General features: G+C 49.1%; 1 protein-coding gene across 1 annotated transcript in view; it reads right to left on the reverse strand.

The window, feature by feature from the left end:
- The window catches only part of LOC121553366 (thyrotropin-releasing hormone-degrading ectoenzyme), a gene marked incomplete at its 5' end in the record, with an annotated part of 75,380 nt that overhangs the window by 11,255 nt on the left and 48,352 nt on the right, over positions 1-15,773 (reverse strand). The window contains 3 exon segments of the mRNA XM_045218219.1: positions 4,500-4,667; positions 11,809-11,916; positions 12,587-12,684. Of these exon segments, the coding sequence (XP_045074154.1) occupies positions 4,500-4,667; positions 11,809-11,916; positions 12,587-12,684 (374 nt within the window).

Consider the following 15,773-nt stretch of genomic DNA (forward strand, 5'->3'; position numbering starts at 1 on the left):
AGAGGACTGCCACCGAACCTGCCTGCTTGCTGCCGCACTACCCCTCGGCCAGTACCTACTAACTCCGCTCCGGACCTCTCCAATGTCCCAGAATGCTACCATGGTCTCAGAGAGGTGTTTAACAAAGCAAGAGCCACATCTCTGCCCCCTCACCGACCGTACGACTGTGCCATCGACCTCCTCCCTGGAACAGCTCCTCCAAGGGGTCGTCTTTATTCGTTGTCTGCTCCTGAAAGAAAGTCCATGGAGGACTACATCAATGGCTCTCTGTCCGCAGGATTAATCCGTTCATCTTCATCTCCTGCTGGTGCTGGCTTCTTCTTTGTGGGGAAGAAGGACGGATCTCTTCGCCCCTGCATCGACTACAGGGGACTCAACGACATCACAGTGAAAAACCGTTACCCTCTGCCTCTGCTCACCTCTGCTTTTGAGTTGCTCCAGGGAGCCACTGTTTTTACCAAGTTGGATCTCAGAAACGCTTACCACCTAGTGCGGATCCGGGAGGGAGATGAATGGAAAACCGCATTCAATACACCAACAGGCCACTACGAGTATCTGGTTATGCCTTTTGGCCTCACCAATGCTCCTGCTGTGTTCCAGGCTCTAGTGAATGATGTACTGCGGGACATGTTAAACAAGTTTGTCTTCGTTTACCTGGATGACATCTTAATTTACTCCAGAAACCTGTCTGAACACACCCGCCATGTCCAGCAAGTCCTTCATCGTCTTCTGGAGAATTCCCTCTACGCCAAGGCAGAGAAATGTGAGTTTCACGTCAAGACAGTGGCCTTCCTGGGGTACATAGTGGCAGAAGGAAGTATCCAAATGGATCCTGCCAAAGTATCAGCAGTCACTTCGTGGCCAGTTCCGGAGAACAGAAAGAAGCTGCAACAGTTTCTGGGGTTTGCTAACTTCTATAGGAAGTTTATCCGGAACTACAGTACCGTTGCTGCCCCTCTCACTGCTCTAACCAGCACCAAGCAACCCTTCACCTGGACCCCAGCAGCCGACAAAGCCTTCAGTACCCTCAAGGTGAGGTTCACCTCCGCTCCCATCCTCCAGATGCCTGATGTGGACCGGCAATTCATTGTGGAGGTGGACGCCTCGGATGTGGGAGTTGGTGCTGTGATTTCTCAGTGGGCTGCGGAGGATAGGAAGCTCCATCCCTGTGCCTTTCTCTCACGTCGGTTGTCCCCCTCTGAGTGCAATTACGACATAGGGAACCGGGAGCTGCTGGCTGTGAAGCTTGCCTTGGAGGAGTGGCGTCACTGGCTGGAGGGGTCCACCATTCCATTTCTCGTTTGGACCGATCATAAGAACTTGGAGTACATCCGCACGGCCAAACGGTTGAACTCCAGGCAGTCCCGCTGGGCCCTGTTCTTCACCAGGTTTAATTTCACTCTGTCATACCGGCCTGGATCACGCAACACCAAGCCAGACGCCCTCTCCCGTCAATTCCAGAAGGATGACACCCCCTCCAAGGACCCTGTGTCGATTCTGCCAAGTCCCTGCATCGTTGCAGCTCTGACCTGGGCTGTTGAGGAACAGGTGCTGGAGGCTCTCCGTAACCAGCCAGGTCCCAGCACTTGCCCAGCTGACCGCCTTTTTGTCCCCGAAGACCTGAGGTCCCAGGTCATTCAGTGGGGACATGACTCCCGCCTAGCTTGTCACCCCTGGCTCCACCCGCACTTACAACCTGCTCGCCCAGAGGTTCTGGTGGCCCTCTCTGAGGAAGGATGTACGGGAATTCGTCCAAGCCTGCCCCATCTGCAACCAACACAAGTCGTCCTGCCAGCCCCCAGCCGGATTGCTGCAGCCCCTGCCTGTGCCCAGACGTCCCTGGTCTCACATCGCCCTTGACTTTGTCACGGGGCTGCCCCCTTCAAGTGGCATGACCGTCATTCTCACCATCGTTGACCGTTTCAGCAAGATGGCACACTTCATTCCCCTCCCCAAGCTCCCAACCGCCAAGGAGACCGCCCAGGTGGTCCTGGAACACGTTTTCCGGATCCACGGACTGCCAAGGGATGTTGTTTCTGACCGTGGTCCACAATTCTCCTCCGCTTTTTGGAAGGAGTTCTGTCACCTGCTGGGAGCCACAGTCAGTCTGACTTCCGGATTCCATCCCCAATCCAATGGGCAGTCAGAGCGGGCTAATCAGGAGCTCGAGAAGGCACTGCGATGCATGACTTCACGCAACCCCCACTCCTGGTCGCAGCAATTGACATGGGTGGAGTACGCACACAATTCTCTGACCTGCTCTGCCATCGGTATGTCCCCTTTCCAATGTGTTTATGGATACCAGCCTCCTCTATTTGCCAGCCAGGAGGAGGAGGTTACTTGCCCATCTGCACTTGCTTTTGCCCGTCGATGTCGCCGCACCTGGTCACAAGCCCGAGCCACACTCCTCAGGTCCGTTGCCAGCTACACTACCGGGGCCAACCGTCGGAGAATTCCTGCTCCCACCTACCATGTTGGTCAAAGGGTGTGGTTGTCATCGAAGAACCTGCCACTCAGGGTGGAGTCGCAGAAGCTGGCACCTCGGTTCATTGGCCCATTCCCTATCATAAGAGTGATTAGCCCAACTGCTGTCCGGCTCCAACTGCCTAATTCCCTGAGGGTGCACCCCACTTTCCATGTGTCTAAGATTAAGCCCATCCATGAGAGTCCGCTGGTCCCTGCTGCGCCTGGTCCTCCTCCTCCACGGCTCGTCGATGGTGGTCTGGTTTACACCGTCCGCCGCCTGCTTCGGTCCAGACGGAGGGGTAGGGGTCTCCAGTACCTCATTGACTGGGAGGGCTATGGACCTGAGGAAAGGACCTGGGTGCCAGCTAGTCGGATTGTGGATAGGACTCTCATCACCGCTTTCCACCAACGGCATCCTGATCAACCTGCAATCCGTAGGGGCCGCCCCAGAGGGGTCCCTAACCGTCCGGCCCGCTCGGCTTCCTGTCCTGTGCCTGATCCTGTCTCGGGACCTGTCCCATCTCCCGACCACGGCCCTCCGGCTTCCTCCGAGGATGAGGACGTTCACTCGGACCGTTCGGAGGAGTTCTAGCCCTCCTCCGGCTCCCCTCCTCCCGCCCGGCGTGGTGTTGCTCTTGGGACTTCTGGGGCCGTCCCTTGGGGGGTTCTGTCATGAGCCCTCTCACTCCACCGGGTTACCACCTTAATTGGTTTCCACTATCTTCCACTCTGCTCACCTCCCTCTCTCTACTCAGCCTAACTAGCTCCACCTGTCCCTGCTCTGCTCGGCTCTAATTACTCTGCCAGCTGCGCTGCATTACCCACTAACCTCTCCCAGTATTTAAGGCCCTGTCTTTCAGCTCTCCGGTGTCAGATCGTCTGCAAAGCTCACACCTGGAACCTGTTTGCTCGCGCTTCTGGCTCACCCTGGTTTTGTGACCCCGGACCTGCCTGTTTATTGGATACTCTTCTGCCTTAGGAGATCCAGACCTGCTTCTGCCATTACGACTCCTGACTACTCTTCAATCCCGGTAACTCTGACCAGCCTTCTGCCTTGCTACTACGTATTTTGGATTCCCTTGAACTGTACTGCTGCCTGGTTTCATTCCGCCCTGTTGTGTCTGTGTCTCCCCCCAGGACTTCTGGACCACCCACCACCGGCTTCATAGGACGCATCGCTGCCACTGGGGGGCACAGACCCAGCGCATTGGACGGGATCCCTGTTACCCCTGGAGCCTTCATTCACTCCCCTACTTCCCTTTTCCCTTAAGTTTAATAAACTTTCTGGTGTGACGCAATTGTGGTCCTCTGGTCGTCTGTCTGAATCGTGACACAGTGTTAACCTGTATTAAAGGTCTACAGTACAGTATTCTAATCCCCAGTGTTAACCTGTATTAAAGGTCAAGGCCTACAGTCCAGTATTCTAATCCCCAGTGTTAACCTGTATTAAAGGTCAAGGCCTACAGTCCAGTATTCTAGTCCCCAGTGTTAACCTGTATTAAAGTTCAAGGGTTTTATTTTCCATAAAAAAAAAAAACATTGTTTTTTTCTTCCACTTTGACATTACCGAGGATTTTGTGTAGATCGTTGACCAAAAATGACAATTAAATACACTTGAATCCCACTTTGTAACACAGCATCTGTAGCTGTATTGAGGGATATTCATAGACACCCCTTGACTTTTCCCACATTTTGTTTATTTGAGGTTTAAAAAGGCTTCTGAAGTTTGTAATTTCCAACTTGATTTTCCCTTACGAAAAATGTATCAACCCCAGACAAAAATGCCCATTAATTATAATCCATATAATAATTCACATTTCCTGTTGCTGCAGGATTATTTTCCAGCTGTAGCAAACTGGCTCAAATTAAGATCCTACATTTGTATGAGATATTGTAGTGAGCACAAAGCTGTTGTGAATGTTCCCTGAGAGGAAACAATAAAGTTATTTTTCCCTGTGAGGGATCAATAAAGTTATGTTCTATTATAGTGAGTGGTTGACTCACCAGTTGAGCACAAAGTTACAATGACTCACCGGTTGAGCAGGAAGCCATTGTCGCTGCAGGTGAGAGCCTCCAGGAGAACCTTCTTCTCTGAGATTGCTGTGCTGGAGTGGAACTTCATCCAGATAAACTCCCACACGTCCTCATCCATCAGAGACACTCCTGTACAGTACACTATGTCACGCACGTTGGGAGGGATCCTGCAGGGAGGGATACACACACCACAAACACCAACACACACCACACGCACACACACACACACCACACCACACGCACACACACCACACGCACACACACACACACCACACCACACGCACACACACACACACACACACACACACACACACCACACGCACACACACACACCACACGCACACACACACACCACACGCACACACACACACCACACGCACACACACACACCACACGCACACACACACACACACCACACGCACACACACACACACACCACACGCACACACACACACCACACGCACACACACACACCACACGCACGGGATGCAGACACGCATGCAAGCACGCACAAACACAAAGGCACACGCACCAACCAATTACGTTACCAATTTGTATTATCCTTTAAACTACTACAATAACATTAGTATTTAGTATTTCCTGCTGTATGTGTCAGTTGGCTTCTTTTCAGGTCTCCCTCGTGTAATAGTTTTTAACCTGATTAAACAAAGGTTAGCAAACCAATACCAAGTGGACCAGAATCCTCAGAGAAGTTAAAGAGATTGAATATCTAACAGTGTTGTGTAAACAGAGCCCTTGTTTGTGGAGTTATTTTCCTTACATTTTTTACCCACCAGTTGTTTATACAGTTCACATATCAATAATGTGCTAAACTACACTAGAGAGATGGCCTGCTTTTTAACAATGGGATAACATGCTCCATCTCCATAATGTGTCTGTGAACATAGAAACTAGTTCACTCACATTGTAAAAAAACAAAATGAACGCATTTAGAAGTTGACTGTGTTGCGTCAACGGTGATGCCAATGTTAAAATGTCCTGGGGTGTTGTGAGTTGAGCCAGGCACAATTACGTTTGTTTTCGACCGATAAATCGTTTGAGATGCTCCATTTATGAAAACGCATCGGCATGTCAAACCAATGTGTTTGTCTCAGCTCAATGTACCCAGAACTAATATGACATTGCATGGTCGCCACGCTTTAACCATAAGGTTGTCAGAATCCTGACTGTCAATGATTATCTCCATCCTATAACATCTTAAACCTCTTGGGTGACCGCATGTTTTAGTCAAAGTGTTACGAGGTTGTTTGTTGAAAACGTTACATTCACAGGCCCGCTCCCTGTGATTCTGTGGTCCTCTGTAGCTCAGCTGGTAGAGCACGGCGCTTGTAACGCCAGGGTAGTGGGTTCGATCCCTGGGACCACCCATACACACAAATGTATGCACGCATGACTGTAAGTCGCTTTGGATAAAAGCGTCTGCTAAATGGCATATTATTATTATTATTCTGTACAGCGATAGTGAAAATGAAGTCATACAGAGCAGACAGGTCATTCACCACGATTGACTTCACGGTCCTAACGATCTTGTCCAACCCAGAATTCCTACGATGTGGTTCCCATTATAGCTGCTGGACTGGGGGATTGAAGCTGTTGCTCAGGCTGAAGTAAAACAACTGAAAATCCATAATGACGTGTCATGGGATGAGGTTGGGCTTTTCATGCACTATATTTCTACAATAGATAGAGAGCATGACATTTGGGCTCTCTGGAGGAATCAAGGCTTTGGAGAAAAGTTTACTATAGCAAGGCCTTACTGAGCAAAACACTTCTGCTGACTGGGTCCATGCCACACAGGGGGTTTGGGAGAGCTTCGGGAGTCAAAACTCTAGGATAGTTTCCCAACGCAATCTTGTGTAAAAATGCAGCTTGTGGAAAAATCCTGAATTATCATTTATATAGCCAGTGTGTGGTCAATGTGTGATAGAGACTGAGATCGACATGATGACTGAAGACACATAATACTGCTCCCTCCGTGCAGTCTCTCACAATGATGACTAAAAAATGATCAACTTTCTAGGCCACGATGTTCCCTAATATTCAAATTCAGTCTTTCATTCAGACTCTTAAATGAAGGATTATGGTGTCTCTGTAATGACAGTATTACAGAGTCAGAGAGAGCAGGCCATCAGATCACCAGCTCTACTGGCAGCTCTCCCTGCTACCGTAGGTTCAGTCACTGCAGGTTACACTTTAGGAAACCAAGTTTCAGTATTTTTACAGTTAAAGTTCATCTCAAGGTGACTCTCTCGCGCTCTCTCTCTCTCTCTCTGTCTCTGTCTCTCTCTCTCTGTCTCTCTCTCTCTCTCTCTCTCTCTCTCTCTCTCTCTCTCTCTCTCTCTCTCTCTCTCTCTCTCTCTCTCTCTCTCTCTCTCTCTCTCTCTCTCTCGCTGTCTCTCTATCGCTCTTCTCTCAATTCAATTCAATTTCAATTCAATTTAAGGGCCTTATTGACATGGGAAACGTGTGTTAACATTGCCAAAGCAAGTGAAGTAGATAGTAAACAAAAGTGAAATAAACAATAAATATTAACAGTAAACATTACACTCAGAAGTTCCAAAAGAATAAAGACATTTCAAATGTCATATTATGTCTATATACAGTGTTGTAATGATGTGCAAATAGTTAAAGTAAAAAATGGAAAATAAATAAACATAAATATGGGTTGTATTTACAATGGTGTTTGTTCTTCACTGGTTGCCCTTTTCTTGTGGCAACAGGTCACAAATATTTCTGCTATGATGGCACACTGTGTTATTTCACCCAATAGATATGGGAGTTTATCAAAATTGGGTTTGTTTTGGAATTCTTTGTGGGTCTGTGTAATCTGAGGGAAATATGTGTCTCTAATATGGTCATACATTTGGCAGGAAGTTAGGAAGTGCAGCTCAGTTTCCACCTCATTTAGTGGGCAGTGTGCACATTGCCTGTCTTCTCTTGAGAGCCAGGTCTGCCTACGGCGGCCTTTCTCAATAGCAAGGCTATGCTCACTGAGTCTGTACATAGTCTAAGCTTTCCTTAATTTTAGTTCAGTCACAGTGTTCAGGTATTCTGCCACTGTGTACTCTCTGTTTACGGCCAAATAGCATTCTAGTTTTCTCCGTTTTTTAGTTAATTTCTTTCTTTTTGTTTTCTCATGATCTGGTTGGGTCTAATTGTGTTTCTGTCCTGGGGTTCTGTGGGGTCTGTTTGTGTTTGTGAACAGAGCCCCAGGACCAGCTTACATAGGGGACTCTTCTCCAAGTTCATCTCTCTGTAGGTGATGACTTTGCTATGGAAGGTTTGGGAATAGCTTCCTTTTAGGTGGTCGTAGAATTTAACGGCTCTTTTCAGGATTTTAATAATTAGCGGGTACCGGCCTAATTATGCTCTGCATGCATTATTTGGTGTTTTACGTTGTACACAGAGGATATTTTAGCAGAATTCTGTCTGTCTCTCTCACTCTGTGTATCTCTCTCTCTCTGTCTGTCTGTATGTCTGTCTCTCTTTATTTCTCTCTCTCTCTCTCTCTCTCTCTCTCTCTCTCTCTCTCTCTCTCTCTCTCTCTCTCTCTCTCTCTCTCTCTCTCTCTCTCTCTCTCTCTCTCTCTCTCTCTCTCTCTCTCTCTCTCTCTCTCCTCTTTAAAGATGGAGATAGTGTAAGGATGATACAGGAAGAGCTGGGTCACACCAGGAATGAGCGTTCCACATTAACGCTGCTGAGCTCAGCCGTCACACATTACCACCTTGATCATAAAGCCATGTGGCGAGGGCAGTGGGGTTTTACTGCATACCAAATGGCACCCTATTCCTCTATGAGCCCTGGTCAAACGTAGTGCACTATAAAGGGAATAAGGTGCTATTTAGGACGTAGCATGGAGCTTTAAAGTACTGTATTAGAGGCTAAGGGGCCTATAGATAGATAAAAGCAGTCTGGTTCCAACCTATTACCGCCATGTTAGAAGTCAACACAGGCCAATTCCCCTAGACACTGAGACAGGCTTGGCAATAACCCTTATAGTGGTACTATAAAGCAAGCAGTATGGGTTTTTACTGTATAGTCCATACTGTATATATATATATGTTTTTTTTTGTATATATGTATATTGTTGTTTTTTTAACCGTTTAGCAGAAACTCTTATCCAGAGCGACTTACAGGAGCAATTAGGATGAAGTGCCTTGCTCAAGGGCACATCGACAGATTTTCAACCCAGTCAGCTCAGGGATTCAAACCAGTGACCTTTCGGTTACTGGCCCAACGCTCTTAAGCACTAGGCTACCTGCCGCCCCATGGTCCATCTCACCAAAGAATAGAATATATTGTGTTTTCAACTCACTGACATGCGTACAGTATACATGTACAGTGTGTAGTGCAGTACTGCTGAAATCAATGGACAGACGCAGATACATTACCTTCATCATGTCCTATCTTAGTTCATTCTGTATTAGTCTGTGTGGGCCAAGTCAGATTAAAGGGTAGGTTAAGATCTAGAGAGCATGTCAGGGACTCTGAGGTGAAACCACGGTGCTCCACTCCTGAGGGAGAGACTACTAAGAACCAGCTATAGTATTAGCCAGCTAGCTAACATAATTAGCATTCCTCTCTGTTTGAGCCGGTTGTTTGAGTAGGCTAAATTAGCTAACTGCATTAGCTAGCTAAGTAAGAGAAAGTTTAAAAAATACAACAAAATATAGCTAGCTCTCTCTCTCTCTTTCTCTCTCTGCTGCTTCTCCTTCATTTTTGAAGAAACAAATTAGTAAAAAACTGTTTAACTATTGTCTTTCTCTCTCTTTGAGTCAACTACTCACCACATTTTATGCACTGCAGTGCTAGCTAGCTGTAGATTATGCTTTCAGTTCTAGATTAATTCTCTGATCCTTTGATTGGGTGGACAACATGTCAGTTCATGCTGTTAGAGCTCTGATAGGTTGGAGGACGTCCTCCGGAAGTTTTCATAATTACTGTGCAAGTCTATGGAAGGGGGTGAGAACCATGAGCCTCCTAGGTTTTGTATTGAAGTCAAGGTACCAAGAGGAGGACAGAAGCTAGCTGTCCTCTGGCTACACCGTGGTGCTACCCTACAGAGTGCTGTTGAGGCTACTGTAGACCTTCATTGCAAAACAGTGTGTTTTAATCAGTTATTTGGTGACGTGAATATATTTAGGATAGTTTCACACAGTTTCATCCTTGAGTAGGATGTTCCTCCCCTCCCCTTCACTGTCAGGATAAACCCTGATCCATAGAGTACTAAAACAGCCAGGATAAACCCTGATCCATAGAGTACTAAAACAGCCAGGATAAACCCTGATCCATAGAGTACTAAAACAGCCAGGATCAACCCTGATCCATAGAGTACTAAAACAGCCAGGATCAACCCTGATCCATAGAGTACTAAAACAGCCAGGATCAACCCTGATCCAAACAGTACTAAAACAGCCAGGATCAACCCTGATCCAAACAGTACTAAAAGAGCCAGGATCAACCCTGATCCAAACAGTACTAAAACAGACAGGATTATTATTCTCCTCTAGTCTCCTCTATTGTCATATTTTGTTTGTTTTTTCATTTTAGCAGACACTCTTATCCAGAGCGACTTACAGTTAGTGAGTGCATACATTTTCTTTCATACTGGTCCCCCTTGGGAATCGAACCCACAACCCTGGCGTTGCAAGCACCATGCTCTACCAACTGAGCTACAAGGGACCATATATTGTCCTCTAGTCTCCTCTATTCATTAGACAGTCTTCCTGAAGGGAAAAACAGAGAGCCAATCAGACCCTGGATCATTAGACAGTCTTCCTGAAGGGAAAAACGGAAAGCCAATCAGACCCTGGATCATTAGACAGTCTTCCTGAAGGGAAAAACGGAGAGCCAATCAGACCCTGGATCATTAGACAGTCTTCCTGAAGGGAAAAATGGAGAGCCAATCAGACCCTGGATCATTAGACAGTCTTCCTGAAGGGAGACAGAGAGCCAATCAGACCCTGGATCATTAGACAGTCTTCCTGAAGGGAGACAGAGAGCCAATCAGATCCTGGATCATTAGACAGTCTTCCTGAAGGGAAAAACGGAGAGCCAATCAGACCCTGGATCATTAGACAGTCTTCCTGAAGGGAAAAACTGAGAGCCAATCAGATCCTGGATCATTAGACAGTCTTCCTGAAGGGAAAAACGGAGAGCCAATCAGACCCTGGATCATTAGACAGTCTTCCTGAAGGGAAAAACGGAAAGCCAATCAGACCCTGGATCATTAGACAGTCTTCCTGAAGGGAGACACAGAGAGCCAATTAGACCCTGGATCATTAGACAGTCTTCCTGAAGGGAGACAGAGAGCCAGTCAGACCCTGGATCATTAGACAGTCTTCCTGAAGGGAGACAGAGAGCCAATCAGACCCTGGATCATTAGACAGTCTTCCTGAAGGGAAAAACGGAAAGCCAATCAGACCCTGGATCATTAGACAGTCTTCCTGAAGGGAGACACAGAGAGCCAATTAGACCCTGGATCATTAGACAGTCTTCCTGAAGGGAGACAGAGAGCCAGTCAGACCCTGGATCATTAGACACTCTTCCTGAAGGGAGAGAGGGCATGTAGGGAAGAATGAGGGGTCTTTGCCTCATAGCGGAGATGAAGAGATTATTGTCATCCCCATGTCCATGTAGAGGTGGGAGCCATTGTTGTGGATTGTGGATTTTGTTGTTTGTGTTGCCGAGAGCAACAGGTGGAGGGATTAGACAAGGGATAGATTCTGTTTCCATGGACATTTGGCATTTGAAACATTCGATATTGTCAAGGTTGTCCAACGTGCCCTATTGATCAGGACTCAAATACATGTCATGCCCACTGGGATTCAACAATGTGAGATTCTGCTCTGTAAAAAGGAGCTATGAAAGTGACTCCGACTGTAAGCTTCTTTTAGAGGACGAGAGGAGGAGGGCTGCCTGGAGCCATCTGAAGAGGAGAGGTGTCTTGTTGGAAATAGGGGAGGATAATACATGTAAGCTTCCACTATCTCATCCAGTGGCGTTTAGTGACTTCTCTCTAACAAGAAAATGACCTTTAAACTAGACTAAACATTGTGTTCCCTCGTGGTCCACACAGTGGGTGGAAATCTCCCTAAAGATAAGGAGCTTTCAGACCAGTGTCTTCCTACCAAGTACAGTATATATATAAGGCCAACATGTGGTCCACTGTGGGTCCAGCATGAGGCCTGCTCTCTGTCTCTCCGGACCAATCTGAACCCTACTCCCTATGCAGTAGGGACCTACTTTAAGCCAGAACCACAGGGTTCCATTTAGGATCTACTGCACCTGTTCTTGTTGCTGGAGATCCAATCAGAGATGAGTGACACGGCTTGGCGGTGACAGTGCTTGTTCCCGAAACTACATGCCAGCATGATCACCTCTCTCTGCAGCTCTCTGTCGATGAGAAAGAGGGAGGGAGGGAGGGAGGGAGGGAGGGAGGAGGGAGGGAGGGAAGGAGGGAAGGAGGGAAGGAGGGAGGGAGGGAGGGAGGGAAGGAAGGAGGGAGGGAGGGAGGGAGGGAGGGAGGGAGGGAGGGAGGGAGGGAGGGAGGGAGGAGGGAGGGAGGGAGGGAGGGAGGAAGGAAGGAAGGAAGGAAGGAAGGAAGGAAGGAAGGAAGGAAGGAAGGAAGGAAGGAAGGAAGGAAGGAAGGAAGGAAGGAAGGGAGGGAGGGAGGGAGGGAGGGAGGGAGGGAAGGAAGGAAGGAAGGAAGGAAGGAAGGAAGGAAGGAAGGAAGGAAGGAAGGAAGGAAGGAAGGAAGGAAGGAAGGAAGGAAGGAAGGAAGGAAGGAAGGAAGGAAGGAAGGAAGGAAGGAAGGAAGGAAGGAAGGAAGGAAGGAAGGAAGGAAGGAGGGAAGGAAGGTGAGAGATACAGAAGGAAAAGAGGGGTAGGAGTGTGAGAGGTGACTGTATACGACAACATCCCAACCCAGCCACTCGTTGTGTGAGAGGTGACTGTATACGACAACATCCCAACCCAGCCACTCGTTGTGTGAGAGGTGACTGTATAAGACAACATCCCAACCCAGCCACTCGTTGTGTGAGAGGTGACTGTATGCATGACATACTCAGTCTGGTAGGAGGTCTGCATGATGGAGCCTTCTGTGAGAGCCAAGGGCCAGCCCATCTTGTGGTACTTTGAGGCCACTTGCTTCAGCACGTAGTCCTGTTGGGGAGAAAGTAGGAAGGAACACATAAACAGCAGATAGATGTTGTTAGTCAGATAAAAATTAAAAAAAGGGCAGTAGTTGGCAAATGGCACACAATTATTTAGAACTATTTTAAGCGGCAGAGGAGTTGGAAAATCACAGGAAATAAACAGCAACAGGACTCAGGCCAAAGCAGTGTCATTTTCTGAGGTTTTGATATTTCATTATAAAAAGGCTGACTCTTATTATCAAGGACAACTGCCTCGGGGATTGACTCCAGACTGACTCTACCTTGTAATGAAACAGGGGGAGGGCAGAACAACCATCAAATGGCCAGGATGGCCACCTTGTAATGAAACAGGGGGAGGGCAGAACAACCATCAAACGGCCAGGATGGCCACCTTGTAATGAAACAGGGGGAGGGCAGAACAACCATCAAATGGCCAGGATGGCCACCTTGTAATGAAACAGGGGGAGGGCAGAACAACCATCAAATGGCCAGGATGGCCACCTTGTAATGAAACAGGGGGAGGGCAGAACAACCATCAAACGGCCAGGATGGCCACCTTGTAATGAAACAGGGGGAGGGCAGAACAACCATCAAATGGCCAGGATGGCCACCTTGTAATGAAACAGGGGGAGGGCAGAACAACCATCAAATGGCCAGGATGGCCACCTTGTAATGAAACAGGGGGAGGGCAGAACAACCATCAAACGGCCAGGCGCTGTATAGGATGATGGATGTTTCCTAAATGGCTGCCTACTGTATTCCCTGGGAAAGTACAATACTTTTGACCAGAACCTTATGGGCCCTGGCCAACAGAAGTGCATTATAAACTGAATGGGGAAGCCATTTGGGACGCATGCTATAAATGTGTTGCCTCTCCGAACCACACAGCGGGTGATGCCAAGGCTAATTTAGGCGTAGCGTCTCCCATTCATGGTCCCTTATTGAAAGCAGATCATTATTAACATTAGGGCCCAGCCTGGCTGCCACAATAAGGGTGTAGCGGACTTCAAAACACACACACACACACACACACACACACACACACACACACACACACACACACACACACACACACACACACACACACACACACACACACACACACACACACACACACACACACACAGACACAGACACACACACAGACACACACACACACACACACACACACAGACACACACACACACACACACACACACACACACACACACACACACACACACACAGACACACACACACACAGACACACACACACACACACACACACACACACACACACACACACACACACACACACACACACACACACACACACACACACACACACACACACACACACACACACACACACACACACACACACACACACAGCTGTCCTACTAAATGAAGAGGACTATCTTCCTTCCTCATCCTAGTGGGAGGTAACAGCGTTCATTTTTCTGTGGTTCTCCATGTAAATCACCTCTCTGGGTCTGTGTCCCAAATGGCACCCTATTCCCTTTACCGTGCAATACTACCCACTATGACTCTGGTCAAAAGTAGTGCACTATATAGGGAATAGGGTGCCATTTGGGATGCAAACTGTATCTGTGTATAGAACCGTTCACTGCCAACACTGAGGGTTAATACCACACAGCTAAGTACTAAACACTCCTCCTCAGACTGGTGTGTGTGTGTGTGTGTGTGTGTGTGTGTGTGTGTGTGTGTGTGTGTGTGTGTGTGTGTGTGTGTGTGTGTGTGTGTGTGTGTGTGTGTGTGTGTGTGTGTGTGTGTGTGTGTGTGTGTGTGTGTGTGCGTGCGTGCGCTCTCTCTCTGGACCCGGCAGAGGCACTTGGTGGTCTGTTTAGAGAATGCCAGAAGGCCAGGCCATGAATAATCTGTCCTCCATTATTCTCTACAACATCTGCTTGGACAGACAAATGAACAAATGAACACCGGTCCCAGAGGAGTGGGCCACCAACAGCCCTGACACTCTCCCCCCTCCCTGACACTCTCCCTCCCTCCCTGACACTCTCCCTCCCTCCCTGACACTCTCCCTCCCTCTCTGACACTCTCCCTCCCTCCCTGACACTCTCCCTCCCTCCCTAACACTCTCCCTCCCTCCCTGACACTCTCCCTCCCTCCCTGACACTCTCCCTCCCTCCCTGACACTCTCCCTCCCTCCCTCTCTGACACTCTCCCTCCCTCTCTGACACTCTCCCTCCCTCCCTGACACTCTCCCTCCCTCCCTAACACTCTCCCTCCCTCTCTGGCACTCTCCCTCCCTCTCTGGCACTCTCCCTCCCTCCCTGACACTCTCCCTCCCTCCCTGACACTCTCCCTCCCTCCCTCTCTGACACTCTCCTTCCCTCTCTGACACTCTCCCTCCCTCCCTGACACTCTCCCTCCCTCCCTCTCTGACACTCTCCTTCCCTCTCTGACACTCTCCCTCCCTCCCTGACACTCTCCCTCCCTCTCTGACACTCTCCCTCCCTCCCTGACACTCTCCCTCCCTCCCTAACACTCTCCCTCCCTCCCTGACACTCTCCCTCCCTCCCTGACACTCTCCCTCCCTCCCTGACACTCTCCCTCCCTCCCTGACACTCTCCCTCCCTCCCTCTCTGACACTCTCCCTCCCTCTCTGACACTCTCCCTCCCTCCCTGACACTCTCCCTCCCTCCCTAACACTCTCCCTCCCTCTCTGGCACTCTCCCTCCCTCTCTGGCACTCTCCCTCCCTCCCTGACACTCTCCCTCCCTCCCTGACACTCTCCCTCCCTCCCTCTCTGACACTCTCCTTCCCTCTCTGACACTCTCCCTCCCTCCCTGACACTCTCCCTCCCTCCCTGACACTCTTGCTCCCTCTCTGACACTCTCCCTCCCTCCCTCCCTCCCTCCCTCCCTCCCTCCCTCCCTCCCTCCCTCCCTCCCTCCCTCCCTCCCTCCCTCCCTGACACTCTCCCTCCCTCCCTGATACTCTCCCTCCCTCCCTGACACTCTCCCTCCCTCCCTGACACTCTCCCTCCCTCCCTGACACTCTCCCTTCCTCCCTGACACTCTCCCTCCCTCCCTGACAATCTTCCTCCCTCTCTGACAATCTTCCTCCCTCTCTGACACT

The sequence above is a fragment of the Coregonus clupeaformis genome, unplaced genomic scaffold (assembly GCF_020615455.1).
Source record: "Coregonus clupeaformis isolate EN_2021a unplaced genomic scaffold, ASM2061545v1 scaf1443, whole genome shotgun sequence".
NCBI classification, from domain to species: domain Eukaryota; kingdom Metazoa; phylum Chordata; class Actinopteri; order Salmoniformes; family Salmonidae; genus Coregonus; species Coregonus clupeaformis.